Source organism: Eleginops maclovinus, chromosome 7 (genome assembly GCF_036324505.1).
Source record: "Eleginops maclovinus isolate JMC-PN-2008 ecotype Puerto Natales chromosome 7, JC_Emac_rtc_rv5, whole genome shotgun sequence".
Lineage (NCBI taxonomy): Eukaryota > Metazoa > Chordata > Actinopteri > Perciformes > Eleginopidae > Eleginops > Eleginops maclovinus.
This window is the reverse complement of record NC_086355.1, coordinates 18,516,343-18,542,925: the sequence shown is the minus strand read 5'-3', so window position 1 is coordinate 18,542,925 and position 26,583 is coordinate 18,516,343. Positions and strand designations below refer to the sequence as shown.

At 40.4% G+C, this 26,583-nt stretch overlaps 1 protein-coding gene across 4 annotated transcripts in view; it reads right to left on the bottom strand.

Annotated features, from left to right (window-relative positions):
* LOC134867319 (neuropilin-2-like) overlaps nt 1–26,583 on the bottom strand; it is a 100,145-nt gene that overhangs the window by 21,745 nt on the left and 51,817 nt on the right. For all 4 annotated transcript variants that reach the window (XM_063887794.1, XM_063887796.1, XM_063887795.1 and 1 more), the window contains exons 8-13: nt 23,413–23,557; nt 19,143–19,318; nt 18,200–18,373; nt 16,841–16,985; nt 3,611–3,685; nt 2,453–2,617 (exon numbers count right to left, since the gene is read on the bottom strand). In XM_063887794.1, the coding sequence (XP_063743864.1) occupies nt 2,453–2,617; nt 3,611–3,685; nt 16,841–16,985; nt 18,200–18,373; nt 19,143–19,318; nt 23,413–23,557 (880 nt within the window). The remainder of the gene's footprint in view (nt 1–2,452; nt 2,618–3,610; nt 3,686–16,840; nt 16,986–18,199; nt 18,374–19,142; nt 19,319–23,412; nt 23,558–26,583) is intronic.

The following is a 26,583-nucleotide window of genomic DNA, read 5'->3' as shown; positions in this document are numbered from 1 at the left end:
TCACAATGTGTTGGAACGCTAGCTAATAGAATCCCAAGTGTTACATAGGGAAGTCATTTTGTTACAGATATAAAGAAAAATAGTCCAATGAAAGCGTTTCTGTAAACTTTGGACTTTCCCCCCCCCCCTTTCAGACCATTTTCATGCACACAAACCTATATTACACAGTACAGGGAAAGGAAACCCCCAAAAAGCTAAATAGTGCCACTTCAAACGAACATCAAGTGACATCATCAGAGTTAAAAACTCATATTATAATATTGATTTTCATTCAGTTTTACCTCTCTTCAACTCTAAGTTGTATTTCCTCTCCTTATCAATAACTAAACCACTTGAGCTCCGCGCAGTGTGAATGTTTCTTTCGATGAAAATCTCTACAGAGATGCCCTATCCGAGATCAAAAGAATAACTTAAGAGCTCCGTTCGGGTCTGATTTTCTCTTTTTTAAAACCCTAAAAGGGCTTTCTATGACAAGGTTTGGGAATTTGATTTGCATACAGAGACAGCTTCCAGACAGGGTGCCGCACTAATGTTGCTGTAGAACAAGACTTAATGTCATGTAACTGTCTGAAAATGGAGACAGGGACGCTGCTATATCAATTACACACATACACACAGGCACGGACACACACTCATTTCACACTGCAGTAGTGTGATGTAGAGCCTTGCCTTATGTCACGGCCCTGTCTGTTTATAAAAGGAGCTGCTCAGTCAACCAGAAAGTGGATGACTTCAACAGACACAGAGAGAACCTTGGTGAATGGCAAGGTTGTGTGTGTGTGTGAGAAACTAACCCACACACCTTGAGTGTTTAATACGCGGGTAGTCCCACCTTGAGTGGTTTGTGTAAGAGTGTGTGTGTGTGTGTGTGTGTGTGTGTGTGTGTGTGTGTGTGGGGTGCCTCAGGGGGAGCTGAAGAGCTAAGGCAGCACTTCTGTCAAAGCCATCATCTGACTTATCAGACCGCTGTGGGTGGTGTGTGTGCCTTATGGGTGTGTAAGTGCAGAATGTGTGTGTGAGAGAGGCAGTAACAGTCTGTGTGTGTGTGTGTGTGTGTGTGTGTGTGTGTGTGTGTGTGTGTGTGTGTGTGTGTGTGTGTGTGTGTGTGTGTGTGTGTGTGTGTGTGTGTGTTTGATGGATAAAGCAGTCTTGGTTATCCTCTTGCTGTCTTATTAGAGATGGACAGATGTGGAAAAAAGGCAAGTACCACTGAGGGAAATGGGGGAGAGGTCAGTTAGGAGAGGAAGATGTGATCACAGTGATGGAGTGAGAGGGATGGAAGTGGAAAGGGACTTTATATACTATAGTCAGAGATGAATAAGATGGAGATGAATGATGGAGGAAGGATCGAATGAAGGAAGCGGGGTAATAGGGAGAATTGAAATAATGTGGAATTAAGATTTGAAATACGTTGTTAGCAGCAAGTAAAAAAAATAGCATAACATGAAGAAAAAGTAGACAGAAAAGTAAGGTTATTACAAAATAATAATAAAATACAGAGATAAAGTGAAAAGAAGTGGTTCCAAGGAACAGATGGAAGAAGTTGTGGATTAGAAGGGAGGCTGAAAAAGTAGAAAAGAACAGATGCAATGGATAAGATAGTGACAAACTAGGTGAGGGAAAGTGAGACTTTAAAATCTAATGTTTTTCGTTGTATACACTTGAAATGGATCAGAGTGAAATCCTTGCATCATAGTGAGTCAGTGGTTCCTCCCAGCGATGGATTCCTTTACAGGACAACCACTCGGCTACAGAAATCTTTGAAACATCCAAACATGACAGGGCCTTTTCTTTACAGTGTTTAGAAAATGAGAAATGTTTGAAATGAAGAATACTCAGAGAGATGACAAGTGAATGAGGATTCTAATGAAAGCAAAACATGTTCAAGGTGTTATAATGTTAAATAAGATTAAAGTTGTATTGGGTTCTCAGAGACTGACAACTGGAAAAAAAACCTGTTATGTAACTAATCTAATTTACAAGTTCTATAAACAATAATTTCATAATAAGGATCAGAATAGGTTTATACTTGAAAGCATGCATCCCTAATAATGAATAATTGAGAGGGGTTTTATATTTCTGGTTATTTCAGTTGTATAAAAGTCAGACTTCATGTGAAAACAGCTGTAATGCCCCTAAGTGCAGACATTTAAACTGGCTTGCACAACAGAAACATATACATGTGTTTTGTGTCATGTTATTTGGCTGTGATTGCTGGACACAGAAGGGGTATTAATTCAATGCTATATTGTTTTAATCTAAAACATGTTTCCTGCATAAATTCTAAACTCCCAGGCTCCATTTTTTCTCCATGATGACACGCGTTGGGAACTGTCAGCCCTGAAACTCTAGTAACACAGTGTGGAAATAACAATAAACTAAGAATACTCATATTTTATTTTGTCTTGTATAAAATATAATGGCGTGTGATTGCCAACAAAGCTGTACTCACTGTCTGATCCCAGCGCCAGATCCTGCCTCGATCCATGTGTGCCGTGTCCAGTGGCGCTGCTGCTGGCTGTGTGCAGGGACCAGCTCACACCTGACTGGGGATCAGCCGACCAGCCGCACAAGCTCTGCTCAAAGTCGCAAACTGCCGACAGGGACGGGGTGGTGGCTGTGTGTTGGAAAGAGACAAACAGATTTGAATTAAGACACATTCTAGTGCATCTGCTTTGACCATCATTTTTTTTTTTTTTTTTAACACTTTAAGAGTTTATTTTGCTCAGTTTCTTGTTTCCTCTTTATTTTGAAAGTGCTTTGAGAGATTCCCAGTGGGTTTGCATGTTTTGGCAACAGTGCTCATGCAATATGACACCTCAATAGGCTGAATACAAACACTGGAGTAAAAGAGAATGGCAGGGTAAGGGAACAGAAGTAACAGCAGAGAATACAAAACAAAGTGAACATAGACAGAAAATGGATATGAAGAAAAGTAGTACAGTAAAGTGTGTGTGATATGAAAGCTTGGGATATAAAATAAATATGACAATAAAGAAAAGCGAAAGTGGAGCATTGTGAAATACACTTGGTGTTCCTGATGCTGTATTCAGTTAAAGCCACTGAATTCTGATAAGTAGCAACACAAGGGACTAACATAACTACATCTATACATTTACCCCATGCTAATAGCCCAAGAGTTGCTGTGAAATGATATTCTCAATGTGTGTGTGTTTGCATATGAGAAAGTAGGATCCTTGCTGTTAAGAGTTTATTTTCACTCAAACAGAGCCTCCTGTGGGACTCTTGAATCCAACTGACTTCAAAGCCCGGAGGCTCTGTGGTGCATGATGTCATCATGAGTATGACCTTAAGAGTGTAAGTGTGTGTGCAAGTGTGTGTGGACGAGAGACAGAGACAGAATGAATGCATGTGAGCTTGCAATTAATCTGCATGACGAGTGAGTGTGGAGAGGCTGTGCAGGAGAGTGCTTGAATTAAGTATGTGTGTGTGTGTGTGTGTGTGTGTGTGTGTGTGTGTGTGTGTGTGTGTGTGTGTGTGTGTGTGTTTGTGTGTGTCTGTGTGTGTGTGTGTGTGTGTGTGTGTGTGTGTGTGTGTGTGTGTGTGTGTGTGTGTGTGTGTGTGTGTGTGTGTGTGTGTGCGTGTTTACCAGGTCTCATTGCAGCAGTGGTCTGTTCCACTCTGGGCAGTGTGGGGGTCACAGTGTCAGGAACAGTGGTGGTTTCTGTCAACAGGAAAATAAACCATGAAAGGTTAAAACTGAATAAATTAAACGAAACAGAACAGGATGATATTGCAGAAAATATTCAAAAAGGGCTTTTTCTGTGGTCGGCCCCCTATGACATGTTGATATTTCCACAGCACCAAGTATCCTCTTCATAGCAACAGCATGTCAGCTAACAACTACTAGCTAACAACCATACACTGTATATAAAAAGCAGACTCAACGTGAAAGTTCACGCAGTGGTTTGTGGACTACCGTTTGGAAGCCTTGAGTTTTGGCTTTTTGACATCGTCAACTACTACTTTTTTACACAAGAGGGTGGAGCTCTACCAAAGTACAACCGAATGCAAAGCAGACATTTTTTGATCACTAAATGTTACAATTAACTTTAATGAAGTCTGAAAACACATGGTAAAATCATGTGAAGCCGAGACATTTTCTCATAGACTTTTATACAATCAGACTTATTTTTGCGTCCAATGAAGTTGCCCTCTGCTGCCCATTAGAAAGAATGCAGGCTCAATGCATTCAAGCATTGGCTTTGATTTTCAGACCTGGAGGTTGACGTTTGCTCATAACTTGTCATGCTAACTAGCATGCTGGCTAACCAAAAGCATGGTGCCCAAACCACCAAGTGACAATGGGACTGCCGCGTAAGTCTGAACAAGTAAGGAGGTACAATAACAAAATTCAAGCTCTAAATATTCAAAATTTGTTCTACAGCTGCGTCACCACACTGGGAAAAAAGTAAGATTTTACCAGTTAGTGCAGCAGCAATGTTTAATCAAAACCAGATTACAATTTTATACCATAATTTATGATGTTTGTACACACTTCACCCTTGATCTCTAGGACTGTGCATTAAGGGTGAAGTCTGTCGTGATCCAGAGTGAGCTGGCATCAGCTTAGGACTGTTTCATACCACTTTACCCACTGCAGCTTGGCACACACAAACACCCACAACGCTATGATGATAGATGCTGCACTAGAACTGACCTTGGTGCACAGCAGCATGTGACCAGTGCATGATAGATCAAACAGACGCACACACAAACACGTCAGCAGTGGGGTATGTCGGTGTAACCCCAAGACCTTCTGGTCTTAATAAGCAGTTTTCTGCCTTTTTTCCCTTAAACAGCCCTGAATGCTTCACCAGCTCCCTCACACACACACACACACACACACACACACACACACACACACACACACACACACACACACACACACACACACACACACACACACACACACACACACACACACACACACACACACACACACACACACACATTGGTGTAAGTAAGTCTATATGTTGACGTAAGGGAATAGAAGATTGTCTGGCTTGTGTGGCACAGGGCTCAATGCCGCAAACCTCTTGCCAAATTATTCTTAGAAATGAATTCTTTTTCTCTCTTATTTTCTCTCATTCGTTTCATGGTTTGCCTTCCATTTCTCTTTCCTCTCTACATCTGTCATTCGGAACTGCAAATCCCCCCCCCTCCCTCTCTCCTCTCTCTTCTCTCTCATTTGTCACAATAAATATGACCAGTTTCAGTTCTGCTTTGCAAAGCCACCATCAGCACCACAAAAAGCCCTTTCTACACACACACATTGTGCTCTTTTACGTACACACACGCAAAGTCGATCTCGCTTTTCGTGAAACCCTATCTACTGTTGTTTCTGTTTTACCACAACCGCAATTTTGTTCCCCATAACTCTTACTCTCTGTCATCTCTCCCTGAGGCATATTTTGATTTCCAGTCATTCTTTTTTGCTTTTGTCTGCCAGCATATCTTTCTATCTTTTTTTGTTAAGATTGCATGTGTTTCTTTTTGCTCTTTTTTGTGTTGCGATCCCTCAACCTTTCAGCGCTTCCGTCTGTGCTGTAACTCTGTCTGGTGTTATTTTATGTCTGCTATAACCACCAACTGAGTAAATTTGAGACCGCTGTTGATTTACTGCTTGTTTGGTTGTTTTAGATGTTTCCATGACTCACTTGGTAATATTTATCTGTATCTGCGTGTATCTTGTTTAGCGTGAACTCTTACCCTTTGCTAGCCTTAGCTAATAGCTTTGAGTTCTAATGTACATTGTGTATGTGCATAACTTTATTCAGTTGTTGACACAGTTTGCTCACAGTGAAAGTATGCGGGATTATAATGTAAGCCAAAACAGAGTGGTCTCATATCGCCGTCCCAACACACACCCACACACACACACATACACAGACTTAGATATCAACATTGGATAAGTAGCTCCCAGCTGCTGACATTAAGCTGTTTTAATTTGGTGCCCTTTACCATTGTAATTAGCCCCCCATATGGAGGGAAGAGAAAGGAAGGAATGGAGATGAGGAGCAGAGACGAACAGAGAGAGAGAAGGACATAGAGGAGGGAACACAACCCTTTCTACCTCTCACCACCATTTCCCTAATTAGTGACCACACACAGCTCCTGTCAGCCTCCCGTTCCTGACTCCATCCCCTCTCCACCCGTCTAATCCAATTTTGCTCTCAGTCTGTCGTCTCCTGTCCTGTTATTTCTCCCTCTCCTCATCCTCTTCACCATCTTCCTACCCCCATCTCATTTCTATCCATCATGGCCCTCTCAGTCGCTACTGTAAAGGTCAGTGAACTAATATGAATAAATTACTTTATAATTGATCTTGTTTTAAATGTGTCACTGTAATTTTTTATGGTATGAACTTTTCAACTTTCTTTTAAAGCACCTTTTTATTAAGTAATGAACTATATTTAACTAAGGGGGCTTTTACAAGCCATAGTCTGTTTGGCTACTTTGGTCCAGTTTTCGATTAATGCATTTAACAGTACTATTATAAAAACTCTGCTGCTTGCATTAATATTTCTTATTGGCCAAAAATGTGTTTGTGTAAAATGTCAAATGTAATCAAAAAGCGCTGAGAAAAACACTAACTTGATCATACAGTATTCCTGCTTTGATGCTCCCACAAAATACATTGGAAAGCATTCAGAATGTACGCCTCCGGTAAAGGCTCCGGGTTGTCAACAATATGTTGATCCACAATTTCCAAAGAGGACATGCTGTGATCAGACAACATTGTTATGGTTGACTTCCAGCAATTATGTTGGATTATGTTCTCACTGAAATCACACCATACTAGGGATCGTTGTTTTAGGCTGCACTGGATTACGATTACTGCGTTCACAACCAGAGTTTATTTAAAACAGAATACAATTTGGCTTGTGAAAATGCCAAAACTGAAATATTAAATGGCCAGAGTGTGTGTGCAAGTCACTTGTATGAGGAAAACAGTCACCCGTTTTTTAAACACAAGGATTCAAGCAGTGGCATTAAAGAAACACCAATCTTTACAGCTTTTGTTTGCAGATGGGTCATCCTCAACACCACTGAATTACAGCACCCTGCCATGATTCCCCATATCCATCTCTTTTGCTACACACACCTCAAACTGAGAAACAGTAGGTGTTCTGTTTACCAGACACACACACACACACACACACACACACACACACACACACACACACACACACACACACTATCATAGGCCTATGGGCTTATTGTGAAGCTGCTGACTGAGCAGGGCGAGGCGGAAACAGAGAGACGAAAACTGTTCAATTATGGAAAGAGCTCTGGGTATAAATCTACCTCTGTCAGCCTAAATAATGACTACTGACATAGTATGGGGTAGAGAGTGTGCATGTGTGTGTGTGTGGAATAGAGAATGTTGTTCCAACTCAAATTATTGGTGACATAGTGCATGTGTGTGTGGGTAGGGGTTTCCTTTACTTAATGACTATGTGATTGACTGACTGTGTGTGTTGGTGTGTGTTTGTAACTTTAAAAATATATTTGTTCTAATAAGAAACTCTACCTTTAGGTAACGACATCTAGCTATGATTGGATAACATGTATACCGTTTGTGTATATTCACTCAAAACAGATTATTAACACATTAGCAAAGGGAAGTGGACTAATTCTTATTGAAAGGAAAATAGGAATAGCTCAATTTGAGTCATGGAGTAGCAAGAATAACACTGGTAAATGTAAGAGTTTGAAAAGAGATGTGATAAAATCAGAACAAACAGAATGTTTTTTGATAAGCGGCATCGCCTGTCAACTGTACTTAAAAAAACAAAAGTGCAGTTTCAATTTATATGTAAGTTTAAAGTGCCAGACTAATTATGGCTCCCTCTTCAGTACATGAGTGGGTGGGAAAAGGAGTTCTTTACAGCAGGAAACTCTTTCGAGACTATATGCCTAATTAGCCCATTGTACAGCGAGCTACGAATAATATCTGGTTTTACGTTAAGTGCTGCACTGGACCACAAGTTTTGACGACTGTTAGACGGGGAGAGAGAATTTCTGTAACCCAGTGAAAGGTTTTGGTGATATTACACCAAACACATGATTGTAGTTAAATCGCCAACATAATAGAGCTTAGAGTGTGGCTAAAAAAAGAGCAGAGCAACTAAACAGTTGTGCCACTAAAAGCACAAAAGCTCTTTATGTGAGGAAACTACAGACAGTGAATTGCTCATTAGTCCATTGTGCAACAAAGCACCACAAGGTATGTGACTACAATTGTTGCCTTAAGTGTCAAGCTAAGTACGACAACAACTGAGATGATAGAAAAAGGCTGCCGGCAATGAATGGCAAACTACATCAGTGAGCAGTAGTCAGCTACTAAGGAAATGAGTTTAAGTATGGCAGAAGCCATTAAGCTAAGTATGCCATTAACTGCTCCGAAGAAAAGACAGACAGCTTTCTTGTTCACCAAGCAGTAGTATGTTAACAAGGAGATGGTTTCCAAGGCTCTATAAATTCTTTTCGGCCATGTTTAATTACAGGTAGATTGAGAGACTTTATGCAAATGTTGGCTAATGGTTGTAACACTTGTACGTGTTACTCAGAACATGTAAGGAACATGCTATATAATCTCGTTTTCAAAGGGGTCCCAGAAAAATGTCTATTGGATCCCTTTTGCATTATACACAAAGAAGCTAACCAACATCAGAACAAACTGAAAACCTAAATGGTTATATGTGTACTGTCTTAGTGAATGCCATCATTCGATGGGAGTTTCAGCTTGTGGAATGTCAACAAAATGTTATAAGGATCTATCAACAGTGAATCTGTTGTCGCATTACCACTGTAGCACCTCAAGACTTGATTAAACTAGTTTAAGATGATTATAATTTGGTTTTCCATTGCCAAAAGTTATGGATATTATAGATTTTTTAAATATAATATCAAAAGAGCGAAGCATTCAAGCGAAATTGAGCCAATAACAAAAGGTGGATTTAAAACTTGTTCTGAGATAATCTTCACTAGAATCATTATTTGCTTGAATTTACTATTTTTAATAAGCCAACCTACCATCAACAGTGACTCTTATTTTTACATTTAAATGACACAGATGTATTTAGCCAATGAAAAGATGTTTCCAGAGAACACAATTGTTTGTTGAGGATTGCATGATGTTTCATCCAGTGTCACTATGACAATCAGCTAATGCTCCACCTGTATTTATAGGGTGCTAACCACAGTTAGAGTAACTTGAGTTTTGAGTAACGTAACTGATACTGAAAGCATCGCAAATCGAGATTTACCATACTGTGTAATTTGGCACAAGACCCTACAGTTGATTTATAGAGGAACAGTTGGATGCATAAATAGTCAAATCGAAGTAGAGAAAAAAATGCAGGCGTTTCTGGGAAATTCTGCAAGGAGGTGGCGAGCCAAACCTTAATATTTATATTGGAAGAACACAAGCTTTTCTGCGTACAGACACTTATAAACACATATGCACCCACGATGAACCAATGCCCAATCCGAAGTGTTTCCATGTGTTTTGTCTCAAAAATGAATAGAGGGAAGTGTCCTCCTGAAGTGAACAAAGCATGATTGTATGCTGTACGGTTTTAAAAACCTTCAAAAGTTCTTTTGGTTAAAAAAACCATGTGTTTGGGAACTGTACAAGAGTTGATCATTGGTTTGGCTCTGGAGTCATGAAACATTTTCTGCTGTGGGAGAATGAATTTGAGCTTTCAAAGATAGCACTGGTGACATGTTTAAAATGCTGTGGCAGATGAGGGATAAAATGAAAGAAAGAAGGGACTGTCAAAACAATGTGAGCAAAACGAGGGCTAAGGAAGAAAGGGAAACAATAACGTCAGGGGAAAGGAGTGTAGGTGTGCATGTGTTTGTGGTGGTGGGGTTGGCACAAGACCCTTGGCCAGAGGCGGGATTAATTAAATTCTTTTGATGGGGAGGGAGTCAAAAGGGGCAGAAACGGGGTAGGTACTGCTACCCAATTATTGCCCTTTGAGTAGTATTAAAGATACCTATTACTAGTGTAAACACTATGTCTTGATGCTAAAAGCCTTTAATTAATAGTCTACTTCTGTGCAGAAAGACATGACATCGAAAGTAGGAGCACAGTACACATCCCACCGATCCCATAAACGTATCTGGACTGGAGCCACGGCTCACATGTGAAAGCTATCAGGAATGTTGTACAAGGGAAACACACACAGACACACGCTCTTGGCTAAAACTGAAGGTTTTGATGGAAAACTGGAATAGCGGAACACCTAGAGAATGTTCTAGAACAAGAACTCTAAACAACATTCCCTCCTGGGTGCCACTAGGGTGATGAATTTGTGTGAGTGTGAGTGTGTGTGTGTGTGTGTGTGTGTGTGTGTGTGTGCGTGCGCGTGCGTGTGTGTGTTTGTGGGTATGTGTTTTTGAGCATCCCGAAAGGATGACGCGGTGAAGTTTCTTGGTTATATTATATCTTAATTATTATATAACAAGAAAGCAAGGATTTGTCACATACAACCATCTCTTTTTTTAGGTGTGTCCCCAATTCCATCTCCAGATAATCAGATTTGCAACACTTTGCTATAACTGACCCAACTTCATAAGACATGGGATAGGATTCATCCAGCTGTATTGATGTATTGGGCTAGCCATGTTACGTGGTGGGACCAATTGCCCATCCTCAATTCCTGTCCCTCCACCTTCACCCCCATTGCTCAGACCACACATATTTCTGGACTTGTGAATGCAGCTTAAAGAAGCATCATTTCTGTCAGGATCTGTTTGATAGTGTTTAAGGTTTTGAGACAAGTGAGGATCCATGATCTAAAGAGCAGCACCAGCAGGAGTAGAATGAAGACAAAGCAGTTGGAAACAACTCAGGGATAGGGAACACAAAGCCACCTTTCTCTCGCTGTATTTCACAGGCTCTCTTTTATTTTCCCCGAGTAACACTGCAGTTTTCAATGGAGATGAAAACATAAGCATGTATTTACACAACTACGAACAAACCTTTGTCTTTATGCCAAACAGGTGGTGTGTGTGTTTGTGTGTACATATCTGCCTGCCTGCCAACAACTAGGTGTGGAATGAAAGAGATGAGAGCATAGCAGATGTTCTGATAGCTTGGTCATTTAAAACTGAACAAAACTGGCAGCTTGGCAGCTCTCATCATCCAATAGTCGGGGGTTACAAGACCTAAATTACATGTTGCCTCCAAAGCTAGCGTGAATGATCAGAATGAGTTCTGCAATATTATTCTGGCTTTTGTTTCTGTTTTGGGTTTGCGACAATAATGAGATGCTAAACTGCATTATTGTGTGCACCATAAGAACGCTGTATCCATGATTTTGGATTTCTTCATTGTAATTGGGTGCTGAGATTGCCCATGTGGGGAAATTGTTTTACAGCCCCGAAGCGGGGTCAATGCACTTCATTTAAAATACGAAAACAATACAGGGGCAATACGGTAATGGAAAAGCAATTTCTTTGTGAGTTTGTTAAAGCTGATGTTTAGAGGATACAAGGTTTGTGATTGGCATTGTATCAGATGGCTTTGTCTCTACTGAACAATGCATAATCTGGAATGTTAAGCATGCTGCCTACACAGACAAACACACACACACACACACATACACACATACACACACACACACACACACACACACACACACACACACACACACACACACACACACACACACACACACACACACAAACACACACACACACACACACACACACACACACACACACACACAAACAGTACACAACACTACTCAAAACTGGGAATGAGATGTTCTCATTTTCAGTATGATGTATAGCTGTAGACTGGCAATATGGATGGCTAAATGTGGGAGTAATTCATATAATCTCAAATGGTTTAAATGGGTGCAGATTTGTTATTTATGTCAGGGTAGAGAGGTCTGATACTAACTACTGAATAATGGAAAAGCCACTCTGAATGCTGCATCCACTGCGGGCTGGCCTGTGTGTGTGTTTGTCAGTGTGTCAGTGAACATGTGATGGCCTTACACTGCGGATGTCTCCTTTTATTTATTAATCAATTCATTAATTTACTCCTTTACTTCCTGAGCAGCACTGGGACAGACAGGGTTGTGGGTCCATATTACACTTACACTCATATTGTGTTCATATTTGTATTTTGTGTCTCTAATGTGACATGTTTCCATGCTTTAAAGTTCAAAAAGGTCTTTATTTTTTCTCATACTGCCTCTGCAGAAGCACTTCTTTCACCCTTTCACACTTCTTTCACCCAAGCATGAGAGTAGAGTGTGTTGTAGTGATCATTATTTATTTTATTTGATTTATTTTAATTGTATTTTGTGTTTCATATCCCTGTGTGAACCTGTACTGTTTTTCCTCTTCTTTGTTGCTGCTTAAACACTCACATTTCCCCATGGGGATTAATAAAGGTACATCTGATCTTATCTTGTCATGTGTTACGGAAGTTAAGAGAGGAGTCTAACGAGGCATTTCCAGCAGGGGGGAGGGAATGGGATTTTGGCCTTTGCATACCATTTATATGCACACAAATCTATATAACACACTAAAGGAAAGGGAAAACCCCCCAAACAGCATAATTTGGTCCCCTTAAGGTTGCATTGTTGAATCATTTGAATGCTGCTGATTTATATATATGGAAAGTATTAGATGGAAAAATGAAAACAACCTCATAGGATTTCTCCTCATAGACAGAAGATGGAAAGGGCCTGCATGAGTTTATATCTTACTTCCTATCTGCAGCCCTGAGTGTGAATTTAAAGAAGAGGGCCACTGGAGTTAAATGTGTGCTTGTGACTTATGTGTAAACAGCTGTGCTCAGTGGACTGAAGCTGATGCACTCTGTTGAATATTTTATTTCCCGTTGCAACCTAACACACACACACACACACACACACACACACACACACACACACACACACACACACACACACACACACACACACACACACACACACACACACACACACACACACACAAACACACACACACACACACACACACACACACACACACACACACACACACACACACACACACACACACACACACACACACACACACACACACACACACACACACACACCAAATTCCAAACAAGCGAGAGGAGAAACAAAGTCTACTTTGTCTTACGGATGTGTTTTTCTGTTTTATTGTTTTTTTCTATAGCCCTTAAATGGCTGTGGCTGCACGACTTATGAGATCATGTATTTTTTAGGGTTATTATCCTAACTTCAGACAATTACAAACCAGACAAAGTGAAATCTAACTAAATCTATTTGCTCTAAGCCACAAAGATGTAGAATTATCTTAATGTTTGACTGTGTGTGGTATTTAGGGATGGCAGCAGGAGCAGTTGCTGTGCTGTAAAGTGGGAATGAACTGTTATTGTGCACAAATTACATCCAGAAGGCAAACATCTGGCACGCAGACATACAGAGCCAGACGAGCAGACAATCACAGAACCTGCAATAGCCAAGAGGTTCATCCGTACTGCGATCATGGAGATAATGGCTGCAGATAGGACGTGTGTGATGTCGTTAGGCGCAATGACAAGTAATGTGTACAGGCAGGATAAACCATGGATAGTGCAATCACATGAATCGTCAGCATGATTTGACGTTTAGGACACATTCATCTCCTAAATCAGTCTCTAAGATCAGTCTGGTAAAAAAACACACACTATTATCACTTTGCCTTGTTGCGCCTGAGGTATTCAAATGAGCACATCATTATTTTTTCACCAGGTTTCACTTCATTAAAGGGGCCCTAGTATGGTTTTTGGAGTTATCCCTTTCCTATATTGTGTTGTATAGGTTTATGTGTATGTAAATGGTCTTCAAAAGATAAAATCCCAAAGTTCCCTCCAGAAGGATTTTTTCTCTGACAAACTCCCCCCTGCTTGAAACCTCTCCATCAGACTCCTTTGTTTTCTTCCGTGATATAATGACATCACTATGTTGCACTTGAGCTTATATTGGCTTAAGTTCCAGCATACAATAAGAGGGGGGAGATCTCTGAGCAGATGACTAATCACAACAGAGTTGGCCTGCTAACCAATCAGAGCAAACTGGGCCCTGGTTTCAGAGGGTGAAAAGAGGTGCTGCAGCATAGGCAGTATGAGAAAAATAAAGACCTTTAAACATGTCACAGTAGAGGCACCAAATTCAAATACGAACTTTGAAAATGAGCATATTAGGGTCCTTTATTGACTCAGTAAACTTGGGGAGGAGTGAATTGAAGCTTAGTTTGGTGCAAAGTTTAAGTGGACAAAGTGTAAAACAGACGTAGAATGAATTAGCTATAATTGGAAATAATGCAGCAGTCCTGTTCTCCTTTAAGTCGGACAAATCATAATGACACACTGAATGATGAATGCTTAATCTAGATTAAAATTGTTCCACTGGATGTCATAATCATATCATAATAGATTACCCTACAGTCATCCCAATGTTAATCACCAACAAAGTAAAAGCCTTCCATAAGGAAACTCTTCATTTAAATCACAACTTTTATTTTCAATATATTTGTTGTACTGTTTTATGTTGAATATAGTGGTGGTAACCTGTTAAAACCTGTGTTAACAGTAGAGTCTGTCTCTTCTCTTCTCATCATCACCAACCTCTTGGCTAGTCCTGACATATCAAGGATATATTGTTCCCTTTGGGCTCTCTCTCCCCCAAACTTTTTTCTCTCTCTCTATCACAAATACGCACATACAAACACACATATTCAGAAATACAGATTTCTAGAAGCAGGTCATCATTTGCGGCCAACAGGCTTACATCTCGTCCACTGGGAACATGTACGAGTCATTTCCTGTTTTTGTCTTCACCTTTCACATGTGACTAAAGCAGTACGATAGGATGAAACATAAAGGAGAATAGAGGGTAGAGAAATAAAGGAGAAGGAATGAAAGAAAAGGAACATAAAAGCAAAGGAAAGGGAATGAAAGGGAAGAAAAGGAAATGATAGGAGAGGAAAGGGAAGGGGAGAAAATGAGAGGAAAGGAAATCAATGGAAAGGAAAGGAAAGGAAATAAAAGAAAAGGGAAGGAAATGAAATGAAGGGAAAGGAAAGAAAAGGGCAGGAAAGGAAATGAAGGGAAAGGAGAGGAGGTTTGCCATAGCTTTTTGATTATCCCATTTTTGACTGAGGACAGAAGGCTGGTAAAGAGACATTTACATACAGTTACCTTTTAAGGCTTTTCAATATTGAAACTATATCTGGACTGATTTTTTCATAACATAGGAAATTAAGAAAAAATGTATTGCTGCCAATTTTATACAGCACATCATTATTGCTCAAGTTTAATAATAATGTGGGGAGATTTGTACAATGGTCTGCTTCATAATACAAGCTATTATGCAGCTGAGAATAATTTGCTTGCCGCAGCTAACAAGCTCCCCACAACAGTTACATATTGTAACAAATTGAGCTCACCAAGCTCAATAAAGAAACATACAGACTAATGGTCTGCATCCACCACTCCTTATAAACAACCTTTTACACAAATCATTGAGGAGATCACGGATTGATCACAAATACCAAAATTCACTAGACCATGTCCTGTCTGCACCTAATCCTTCACAACACTAGGGCTACATCGTATTAACATAATATAGTGCAACTACACAGCTGGCCACCATTAGTGAAAGTCCCCTGACCTAGACATGTTAATCCCTGTCCAGACATGCTCCAATACCTCCTATAGAGCAAGATGATTAACTTTAACCTCTATGCACGCACACATGCATTCATAACTGTATACATACAGTAGGTATAGAACACTTTGCTCTATCCAGAAACAAATCCTTGTAAACACGCATCCACACGCATCACATTTACGTCACCACGGTTTTGTTTGTGATTATAATTATGGATAATGTAATATATGTAGACATATTATTTCAATAACAATAATGTGTATCATTTCGAAAATGTATAACAGTTGGCAGTTAATTTGTATTAAGGGGACCAGTATGTTATTTACGAGGCCCAGAAAAGTTCAACCAATATTTGTTAACATGAGCTACTCTCTCTCAAAGCCAGAAACCGGAGAAATACGTATGGAGCTTGTGATTTCATCAATTATAAAGACTGGAGCTGCTCTAAAGACAACAAATGGGAGATTTTGTGGACAAAGAGGATGTGTCTTTTCTTGTTTCGTATCCAAATTAGCTTTTTTCTATTGTATTTTTATCGATTATGATATCTTCTATGATATCTTTCTCAATTTATTGTTTGTGGAGCCATTCCCTACAGAACAGAATTAGGGCCAGATGTGCAACATTTTTTGGATGTGACCAAAACTGAATTCTGTTATAATTCTGAAATTTCATATTCTGCCTTTTTTTACGAAAATCTCAGATTTCCGAGAAAAAAGTCAGTTTCCTGAGTTTAAAGTCAGATCTAAAAAAACAGAAAACAAACAATACCTTAAGTCAGATATAAAAATAAACATGACGATATGGCCCTAAACCTCTTGTGTACATTTCACACTCAAAACTTAATGAGAAATGTATCTGTCGTCTTAGAAAATATGAATAACATGTAAGAACTTGGTCTTCTTTTGGAAAAAATGGGCATAGTTCTCCTGTAAAAGTAGGCAGTATGCTATATACTGCTATATTATGTGTGGATAATGAAAAACTGACATTGTGAAATAGTGTGTTAAGTAAGTTTCCTTTTGTCTGTGTGCTTGTAGTTGTGAGCTCATCTGTGTATGTGACAGTGAGTGTGTGTGTGCTGAATGTATACGTTTCTCTCCGGGTGTGTCTTAGCCTTCTGTTATCTTGCATGTTCTTACCTGGCAGTTCGCATCCTAGGACCTCCATCCTCATTCCGATCCCAGCAGGTGACCACCTCTCCGGAAAGACTCTGATGTACTGGGCCACTATCTCATCAAACCTACGCACCTCTGGAGTATCATAGTGGCCGTTCCCTTCAAAAATCTAGAACAAAAGGTAGGGCAAAGGCACGTTATAGTGACTTAACAGAGAGTGCTCATAATAACATTTTACTATGATCCATTCACTTGGTTTGAGAATATATCAATGTTGTGTTGCATGCTCTTCTGATGCCAGCTGTTTCTTTTGGCTGTGGCTCAGAACAGGAAAATGTGTAACAGTATCACTCTCTGTTTGTCCTAGAGTTTGTCTTAAAGCCAAAGCTGTCTGAGACGTGTCTCAGATACAGTACAACATGATGAGTGATGAGCTTTCGTTTGTTTGATATATGTGGCATCTGACAGAGTGGAAACATTTGCTCTGAAGAAAGCATGAGTATCGTGAAACAATAGAGGAAGAGGTAAATGCCGCAGAGGTAGTTAAATTTGTCATTTTGCCACTCCGCCGTTCACGTCTCATTGAGAAACAATAGCAGAATCGTGAGCCTGTCTCTCAACAGTCATACAACAATCCAAATCGGCATTGTTTCCAAGCACGGTGTGACATGTGTCATAAAAATAACAACAGAGACTGTGTTTCATTTGATTTTCAAGTCATTTCTTTTAGGCGGCTCTCAGCAGCCTCTGGCAAAAAGCACAATATTTATTTCAAGCTGAAAACTGACAAGACTGGCTCCAATGTTTTTCAAAATATGGGATCTGTGAAAGTTGAAATATTAGTTTCATTAATTGAATAATATTTCCCCATTTCTAGAATGTAATAAAAACTGTATGATGAGTTTCCCAGGATGCTCATTTAAATGGACAGGCAGATGAGAGAGAACAGGATTTTAGTATCAGGAGAAAAGCTCTAAGTAGCACTATTAAAGCGTTTTAGGACGGAGTCTCAAAAAGGAGAGTGCCCTGTCTCACGTCACACTGCCAGGAGTGTTTAGTGGTGATGCAGGAAAGGCATTTTTAATTAACACCCATGAGAGACAAATAGAGGAAAAGACTCAGAGAAAGAGCACAGAGGCAGAAGCAGGGAGAAAGAGGAGTGAGGTCATTAAAGTGAATTATTATCAGAGCTGAGGCTGTAATAAAATGTCTTCTTTTTTTTTAAATGACATGGCTAGGAGAGAGAAAGACAGGGAGAGTGAACAGGGACTGAGTTGAAACACAGTTATATATAACCTACAAATGAGGGAGAGCTGGCAGTAACAATAGGAGAGAGGAGAGTCCATTTGTACTTGTCAGACAAACACAGTTCCACTTCCTTACCTTAGCAAACCCAGTCTTGCCGTCAATCATGTACGTCCAGTCTTTGCCGTTCAAGCTGTGGGCCAGTTTGTACTTCCTGACGAATGCTCTGTTCTCAGCGCTCGTGCTGCCCTCCAGCCCTCTTGCACCCTGGGTAATGATGCCACGCACCGTCTTAGGAACAGCAAGGTCCACCTGCAAAACACAGAAACATTATCATCACAGATGACCATCACTTTCCAGATTGCCTAAAAACCATGTTCTTTTGTGCATTTTTATGGTATTTATAAACTGGCTAAATTCAGAATAACAAGCTAATGGGTGTCTCTAAATGGTGTCCAACATAGGAGCCACTTTGTTGTTTTGCAGTTGGTTGGATGCAATGGTGTCCTTAAGTTTTATATCCGCCAAGGAGTTTCCCATTTAGTTTGTTGGGCATTTTATTTGTCAGTCAGGATAACAGCAAAAAACTACAGGCCTACTTTCATAAAAATGGGTGTAAAGGTGTGGAATGGGCAAAGGAGGAACTGTTCCTGTTAACATGTGGTTTATTCTCAGTATTCCTACATGTTGCAATATACTTTTTACACTTTTTGTTTTTTTCAGCATCCCTGCCGTGTCCCAGATGTGCTTTGAAATAATAATTTGTCCAGCACTTGTCTGCCATTGCAGATGCTTTAGCTAATGATGGTCATTTTGGTTTGTTTAATGATCTTTGTTTTGATGATATGACACATTACTGACACAATAACGTTACAGCAAATATGTAAATAAAAGCAGAACCAATAAAGAGACTCCCATTCCATCTAGCAATGTTTACTGTTCAGATAAAGCAGCATGAACCCAACCTATTGCCCATGATCTCCTACTGCAATCTTTTTGGCAATCGAAAAGAGCAGCCAGTACTGTAAAACATATCCTTTGCTGTAAAAACATCATGCCTCTTTAGGACAAAGTGGCGTACCTGTAGCCATTCTTCTCCAGCTATGGGTTGTGTTGGGTTGGGGAACCAGCCTGAGCGACTGGCCACCAGCCTGGCGGCCCCCATGGAGCCGTGGATGTCTCTCATGGACGATGCAGAAATCTGGGAGTCAGGGAGCAGTCCAGACAACATGCCTTGCAGCTCTGAGCAGGGTGCATCTGAACAGAGAGAGAAGGGAATAATAATATGTGATGTTACTTCTAGATAGTATAACAGCCTTTTTTCAAATAATCAATAGTAGAAACATTTCTTTAAAAAATTCCATACAGCATCAAACATTTCACATTCAGCTGCCAAAAAATACCACTTTTTTTGTCTGATGTGAAAATTATACTGTTTCTTGCATTAAAGGGTTAACGTTTGAGCCTTGTAGATAACAAAATTGGGCTCAGCATGAAACTGCGTTAACTGTGATGAAATGCAATTGACAAAATAGTTAACCAAATGTTTACTGTGATTGATTTTTCATTGCAAATCTGTGAAATGAAAATGTACAATTAGATTCAAGGCAGCGAGGAAGGTAGATATTCAATCCAAAACATTTATATGGAAAAGGTTAGTATTGATGGAAGTTTATGGACGTATACTGTACGTGCTATTATTATAATCTTTTGGATTGTCTTGCTTTTAAATTCAGTATGGCTACACTCTTTCATGAATGAATGTGACTCTAAGGTTGGGAATAAGTTAGTATCACTGTTTGATCTCATCTAGAAGCAATCATTGTGAGTGATTTTGTCCTACATTTTTAGAATTCTGCACTTTCCTTCAAAACATTTAATTTTTTCTCCCTCCTGCAGCTGATAAGTCGATGCATAACTTCAACCGAGCTTCCAAAAGGGGATTGTTTCTGGGGAATTGAGTCAGAAAACTCCCAAATGGAGGAAGTAAATGAGAGCATGCTGGAAATCAAAGGGATAATGTTTATTATGCTGACAAATTTGTTTTAGTCTAACAAGCATCAGAATATGTTGTACCATAAAAATAACAAAGGGAATGAAACAAAATGACCATTCTAATTTGAAAATAGAGGTTTGATGGTAGGATTATATGGTGGCCGATAGGTGCCAACGCACCACAATATTTCCATTAGGAGAAACACACTGCAGTTACAACAATTATGCAAACACTGCAACCTAAATGTGCCAAAAGACATGTAAATGAAAAAGACCTCTTCACCAACTTGACAACACATGAGAGTCATTTACAAAACATTCACCAACTTGACGGAGCAAGCGCAGCATTTCCTAAAAGCTCAAAAAACAACAGATAATGGGACACTAAAGACTGATGCACAGCTTGGACTGGAGCACCTGCTGACGTTCGGGAAATATAAAGTCGACCAACTGTCACTGGAAACTTATCTAAAATCTAAGTTTTATTTGCTTATTTCAATAATGTGATTGCATGATTTCATTCCCATTATTGCAAATCTGCTTTAAGATAGCTAGTTTACGTAGCTACCTTTGTCATTAAGAATTTACCGATAAAACACTTAATTAATAAACCCCAAACTCCAAACAGCCCTCCTGTCCCAGCTGTGTGCATCAAGTTTCATTCATCGTTTGAGCTTATTGCATCTGTTATAAAATTTACGGCATTCTTTATTTGCAGCGTTTTGTTTAAGCAGTAAATAAGTAAGTAAGTAAATGCTGCGCTTGTTTCATCAAGTTGGTGAATACTTTCTAATTGTTGCGCGTGTGTTGTCAAGCTGGTGAAAATGTTTCTTCATTTTGGCAACATTTTTTGTATCTTTTTTGAAAGTGCAGTGCATTTTTCCTTATAGAGGGTTTTGGGCTGTTGTAGCACGTGTGCACCTGTTGCCCACCTTAGATGGAGGATAAAAGGTGAGAAAGAGGAGTTGAAGGACAAAGAGGAGATAAAGCGAAAGAGAAAAAGGTCAAATAGAGAGATGGAAGTGAATGGAGAGGGCGAGGAAAGATAAAGGGAGATTCTAGTGAAAGGAAGGAGGGAGAGGCAGGTTGACAGTGAAGGGTGATGGTGATTGATGGTGACATTCTTCAAGTCCACATGGAGATGAATGTTTAATGCCGTGACGTCTGCGAACACGCCTCAGAGTGGTAAATAATGAATCGACAATAAACAACACCATCTAAGCCATGCTAGTTGAGCTCCCACAAGCCTTTAAAAAAACTTATGAGCCACAAGAAAATCCTGTTGTTGTTTTTGTTATTGGTGTTGCTTAGGCATCTGCATTCCAGCAGGGCTTTTTTATATACAGGAGTGTAGCGGTAGTTGTTGAGAATATCATCTCTAGAGATTGCAGAAATAGCTAGATATCACAGATTTAAAAAAAGCCCTTAAAAAACACTCTCACACACCGGCACATGGAAGTTGAATAGTCACACACTTTCCCTCGCATATGCTCTGATGTTTTAGCCCACACACACTGTGCTTTCATGATAACACCAGTACACCAGTGAGCCTCTACCTAGCTGATTCACATGCACAAGGCTACACACACATTTATAAAGATTTAGAAACCTGCACACTACATAAGCCTGGTGAGAAAAATGATAAAGGTGCTAAAAATAAATGATTGATAGGTGCTGCGGGGGAAAAATAAAACGAGATTAAGGAAGGCGGAACAGAGAGTGGTATGAGGTGGAGACAAGGGGGGAGATTTAAGGGAAGGGATAGGGAGGACAAAATGAGAGACAGGGAGAGGAAAGAGGGATTGGAAGCTGTCAGTGAAAGGCAATGGAAGGACAGAGGGGGAGAGTAGAATGAGAGGGGAGAAAAAACATTGAAGAGGGATAGGTAGAAAGTACAGAAAAGAGAGAGACATAAAAGTGTGATTTAAGCTAATGACATGTCACTGACTGACTGCTTTATGTCTGCCATTATAGGCCTGTGTAAGGCATTATCACATCCCCCTGGCAGTGTGTTCTGGCACAAGCTTGTAAATATGTCTATTTGCAGAGGAAAGGAAGAGGAAGAGATACTGCATGGCCATTAGCGGGAATGGCTGGTTATAAAGTTTCTCTGCAGGTTATAGACATATCTTACTGAAAGTGTGGCATGATTTTCACTCTGCGCACTTCTAAAGTGACTAGATGCTCTGTCTTCCCCTGCAACGAAAGCTAAAGCAGTCCCAAACTATCCAGATCTCGCATATAAAGTTGGTGTTTTTCCTCGGACCGTTGATGGATTGTGGACATTACAAGGTGGCAGAGATGGGCAATACGGAGGGAAACAGAAAAAGGCAGAAAAATGAGTTGAATGGGTTCTCACTGCTGGGAGTATAGCGGGAGTATAGCGGGATATATAGCGCAATTTCTGCTGTAAAAACAGAGGAAAAAAATAGGCTCTTGGTACACAAAAACAGGCAAAGTCACCTGATGTATGCCATGTCCATGTCTCTTTTACCTCCTCTCTCTCTACCACACACACACACAGCACAGGGGCACACTCAAAAGCAGTATCATATTGTTTGGGTGTGATTGTGATTTGTGTGGGTGCCGAAATAGTCCTCCTAGATAAGAGCATATCTATCCCTCTCAATGGCCACTATGATGGCAGCAGAGAGAGGCACTAACCCAATAATGATACATTGGAGCTGGGACACACACACAAATGGATGAAACTGTGTCTCTTTCAGCATTTCTGTGACACACAAACACACACACACACACACACACACACACACACACACACAAACAGATAGTCTAATTAAGTTTTATCTATTTATAGTATTGAGCTGATTATGCTGGTTGAAATCGTGTTTGTTTGCCAGGGCTGCAGATGAAAGCTGAGAGCCTGTTACTCTCTGATGTTATCACCCACACATCACACTCTCGTATTATTCTATTAGGACCGAGTGTGTTTCTTTTTGTGTGTGTGCGTGTAAGTGGGAGACAGTGAGGGAGGATATGTATATGAAAGAGCGAGGGCAAGAGTGTGAGTGCAAATGAGAGTGGGTGTGCATGTGGAAGACAGAGAAATGGATGAGAGGGGAGTATGAATAGGAGCATTGGATGGACAAATGGCTGAATTGTTTACCATTAGGTTATGTAAATAAGGAGAGAAAAGATGCCTTTTACATTTGCATGCTTTATTTCCAGGAAATGTTTTCTGAGGGAGTTCTTTCTGCCTTGACCCACCTTCTGACCCGGTGTAAAAGAAAAGCCTGTATATCACCGGTATAAACCGTTACCGTGTTTGGACAAGGAGGAGTCCCACAAGGGGAGAACTCTGAGAAACTTTACATAATATATTGAATCTTTCTTACCCGTGATCTGACAGCCGTAGAGCTCGAACCGCATTGCGATGCCGTTCTTCCACGCCTGGGGCTTAATGCGTACGAAGCGGGCAAGGACCGGCTGCGGGATCCGATTGAGAACCACCTCTGTGGCATCAGCATTGGCATGGAAAACCTAGATAGAGAACGAAATGAATGATATTGCATTAATGACTGTAGGGATTTTCCCTTTTTACCCTGTACAGGAAGGGCAGAGGGGTGACACAGGAGAAATATATCAACTATTGGAGCGATTTTCTTGACATTTCTTGACATTTATGGTTCCCAGACGATGTCTCCTAACTACTTTAGTGATCCCCATCGTACTGGAAGAAAATTTCCCCAACTTCTTTTTTCAGGACCCACATGAGGTTCCCATAAAATATTTTGAGAGAAATGTCTCAACAGCCATAGGATAATTTGCTTTGAAATTTGCTTTAAACATCCATGTTGTTACCAAGTGGTAACAACATGGATGTTTAAAGCAGTGTTTAAGGTTGGTGAGAGAAACTCCCTCTGGAGGGAACTTTGGGATTGTAGTCTTGGCAGAACATTTACATGCACACAAACCTACATAACACACTACGGGAAAGGGGAAAACCCCCAATGCATAAAAGGGTCCTTAAAGCTCACTAACTAATATAAAGAGAACCGAACTTGAGAGATGAAGGTCTGCTCGCTACGGGTGGCATTGTAGTTTACAGTTTATGTTGTTTGCATAACCCGTGCATATAGAGACGTGTTATGACAACAGTTACATGGACAACTCAAAAATAACTTAATGGTAGTACAGTATATAGAGTAAATCAGTTCATAGAACATGGACTTTTTAGCAACAGGTATCCATAGCAACTATATTTATAGTTCACACTGGACAGTTTTATTGTTATAGTTGTATTTTATATGTTAAAAAAACAACATGACTCATCTTCTTCTCCTATGTGCACACAAATACACACTGAACATATCGCTTCTGTTCGCAAAAGAAGAAATGAGTGCAAAACATACACTCAGACACACACACACACCACACACACACACACACACACACACACACACACACACACACACACACACACACACACACACACACACACACACACACACACACACACACACACACAGACACAGACACACACATAGACACACACACACACACACACACACACAGACACACACACACACACTCGCACGCACGCACACACACACACACACACACACAAACACACACACACACACACACACACACACACTCGCACGCACGCACGCACGCACACACACACACACACACACACACACACACACACACACACACACACACACACAGACACACACATAGACACACACACACACACACACTCGCACGCACGCACACACACACACACACACGCACACACACACACACACACACACACACACACACACACACACACACACACACACACACACACACACACACACACACACACACATGGTCAGAGGGCATGTGGTGCGTAATAAATCAAGTGTGTAAGTATGTGGAAGAGCATCCTCTTCTCATGTCCTCTTTACTCCACCACACACACACACACACACACACACACACACACACACACACACACACACACACACACACACACACACACACACACATGCAGGAAAATATAATGTTTACTCTTTCACGCACAGAGAGCAAAGAAAAACAGTGGCTGTCGCCCCTCAGCGCACTGACACATGATACTTTCTCACACACACAGAACTCACGACACACAACGCAGACACAAATTAATTTCCTCACACAAAAACAGATGAGAAAGAAATGCCAGAACACATGGCCAGAAGCACTGTTTTTGTCTCTTGACACAGACTTTATATTTTGGTCTATCTGACAGTGTCACGTCTTTCCTTCTTTAAAACTCCCGTCTTTATTGGGCTCACCACAGGAAATCACAGTGTGTCTTCTGCTGCTCTCCCTATCATTTTTTACTGTCTGTCTTCCTCTCCACCACTTCATCTCTCCGTGGATACCGCTATAATTTAACAAAAAACAAGTCTATCCTCTTGATTTTTTTTTATTAGGGAACCTCAAAGGCCTTTTTTACCCCTCGGTGTCTCTAACTCTCTTTCTATTATGTTACATCAGTCCTGAATAGTGTGTTTATTACAGAGAACCTCATTTAACGGAGCCAAAGGCCTTGCAATTACTTGCTTGGGTAATCATTTATAGATGTTTTCTTTGTTTTTGGAGTGTGTCTCTGTGTGTGTACATTTTCCTTTCGGTTCCCAATCCATTAAAAAGTGGGACCCGTCAGGGGTGACACAATATGGATGAAAGGGACTTGCAGGAACATGAGCGGGGCTACTCGGCCAGCTGAGAATTGAACCCATGGCCCACTGGGTGTACGCTACATAGCCACATGCAGTGAACTCATGCCCTTACAATAAACCTTAATACCAGAAACTGTGACCAGTTAAATGATGGAAAAATGCCTAAAGGCCCCAAAAGACGTATTGGGATTGTGGAAGTGGACTGTAATTACAACGGTGTGTCCTGTGTGTGTAAGAGTGTGATTATGAAGTCTGACTCTAAGGAGTTAGGGGCTGGTGGGTGCTTTCTGATTTCCCTTGGTGCACGCTGGAACTTCTCCTCAGCCGAAAGGGTGTGCACGGACACACACACTTGCATGTGCTATTTATGTGTGTGTACATAAGAGTGTATGATATTTTTTATGTGCAAGCAGGTTTATGTGAATATATTACCTTGTTAACGTTTGTTACCAGCTTGGTTAGAATTGGTAACGTGTGTGTGTTTGCCCTTCTGTACACATGCTGTTCTTTTTTTCCTCTACTATCAGCTTTGTTCAGGGTCTCCAAACAGAGCTGCTTCTGTATTTCAACCGCTGCTTGATGCAAAGGCCTCACTGTTGTAACGGCTGCCCTTACAATCTCTTCAGTAAACTGAAATCTCTCTTAGTAGCAGGCTAAAAACATGATAAAGAAATACGAGCTGAGACTGCTGTCAGATATCAGGACCTTACACGCTGATTTTCTTCATGAGAACTGCCAAGAAAGTCTCTTAAATATTCTAAATCAATGCCAAATCGACCCCGCTGTCAAATATAAAACATGTTTTTTCTGTGTGTGCATATTTTATTTAGCTTTGTGACTTTATCTCAAGTTTTA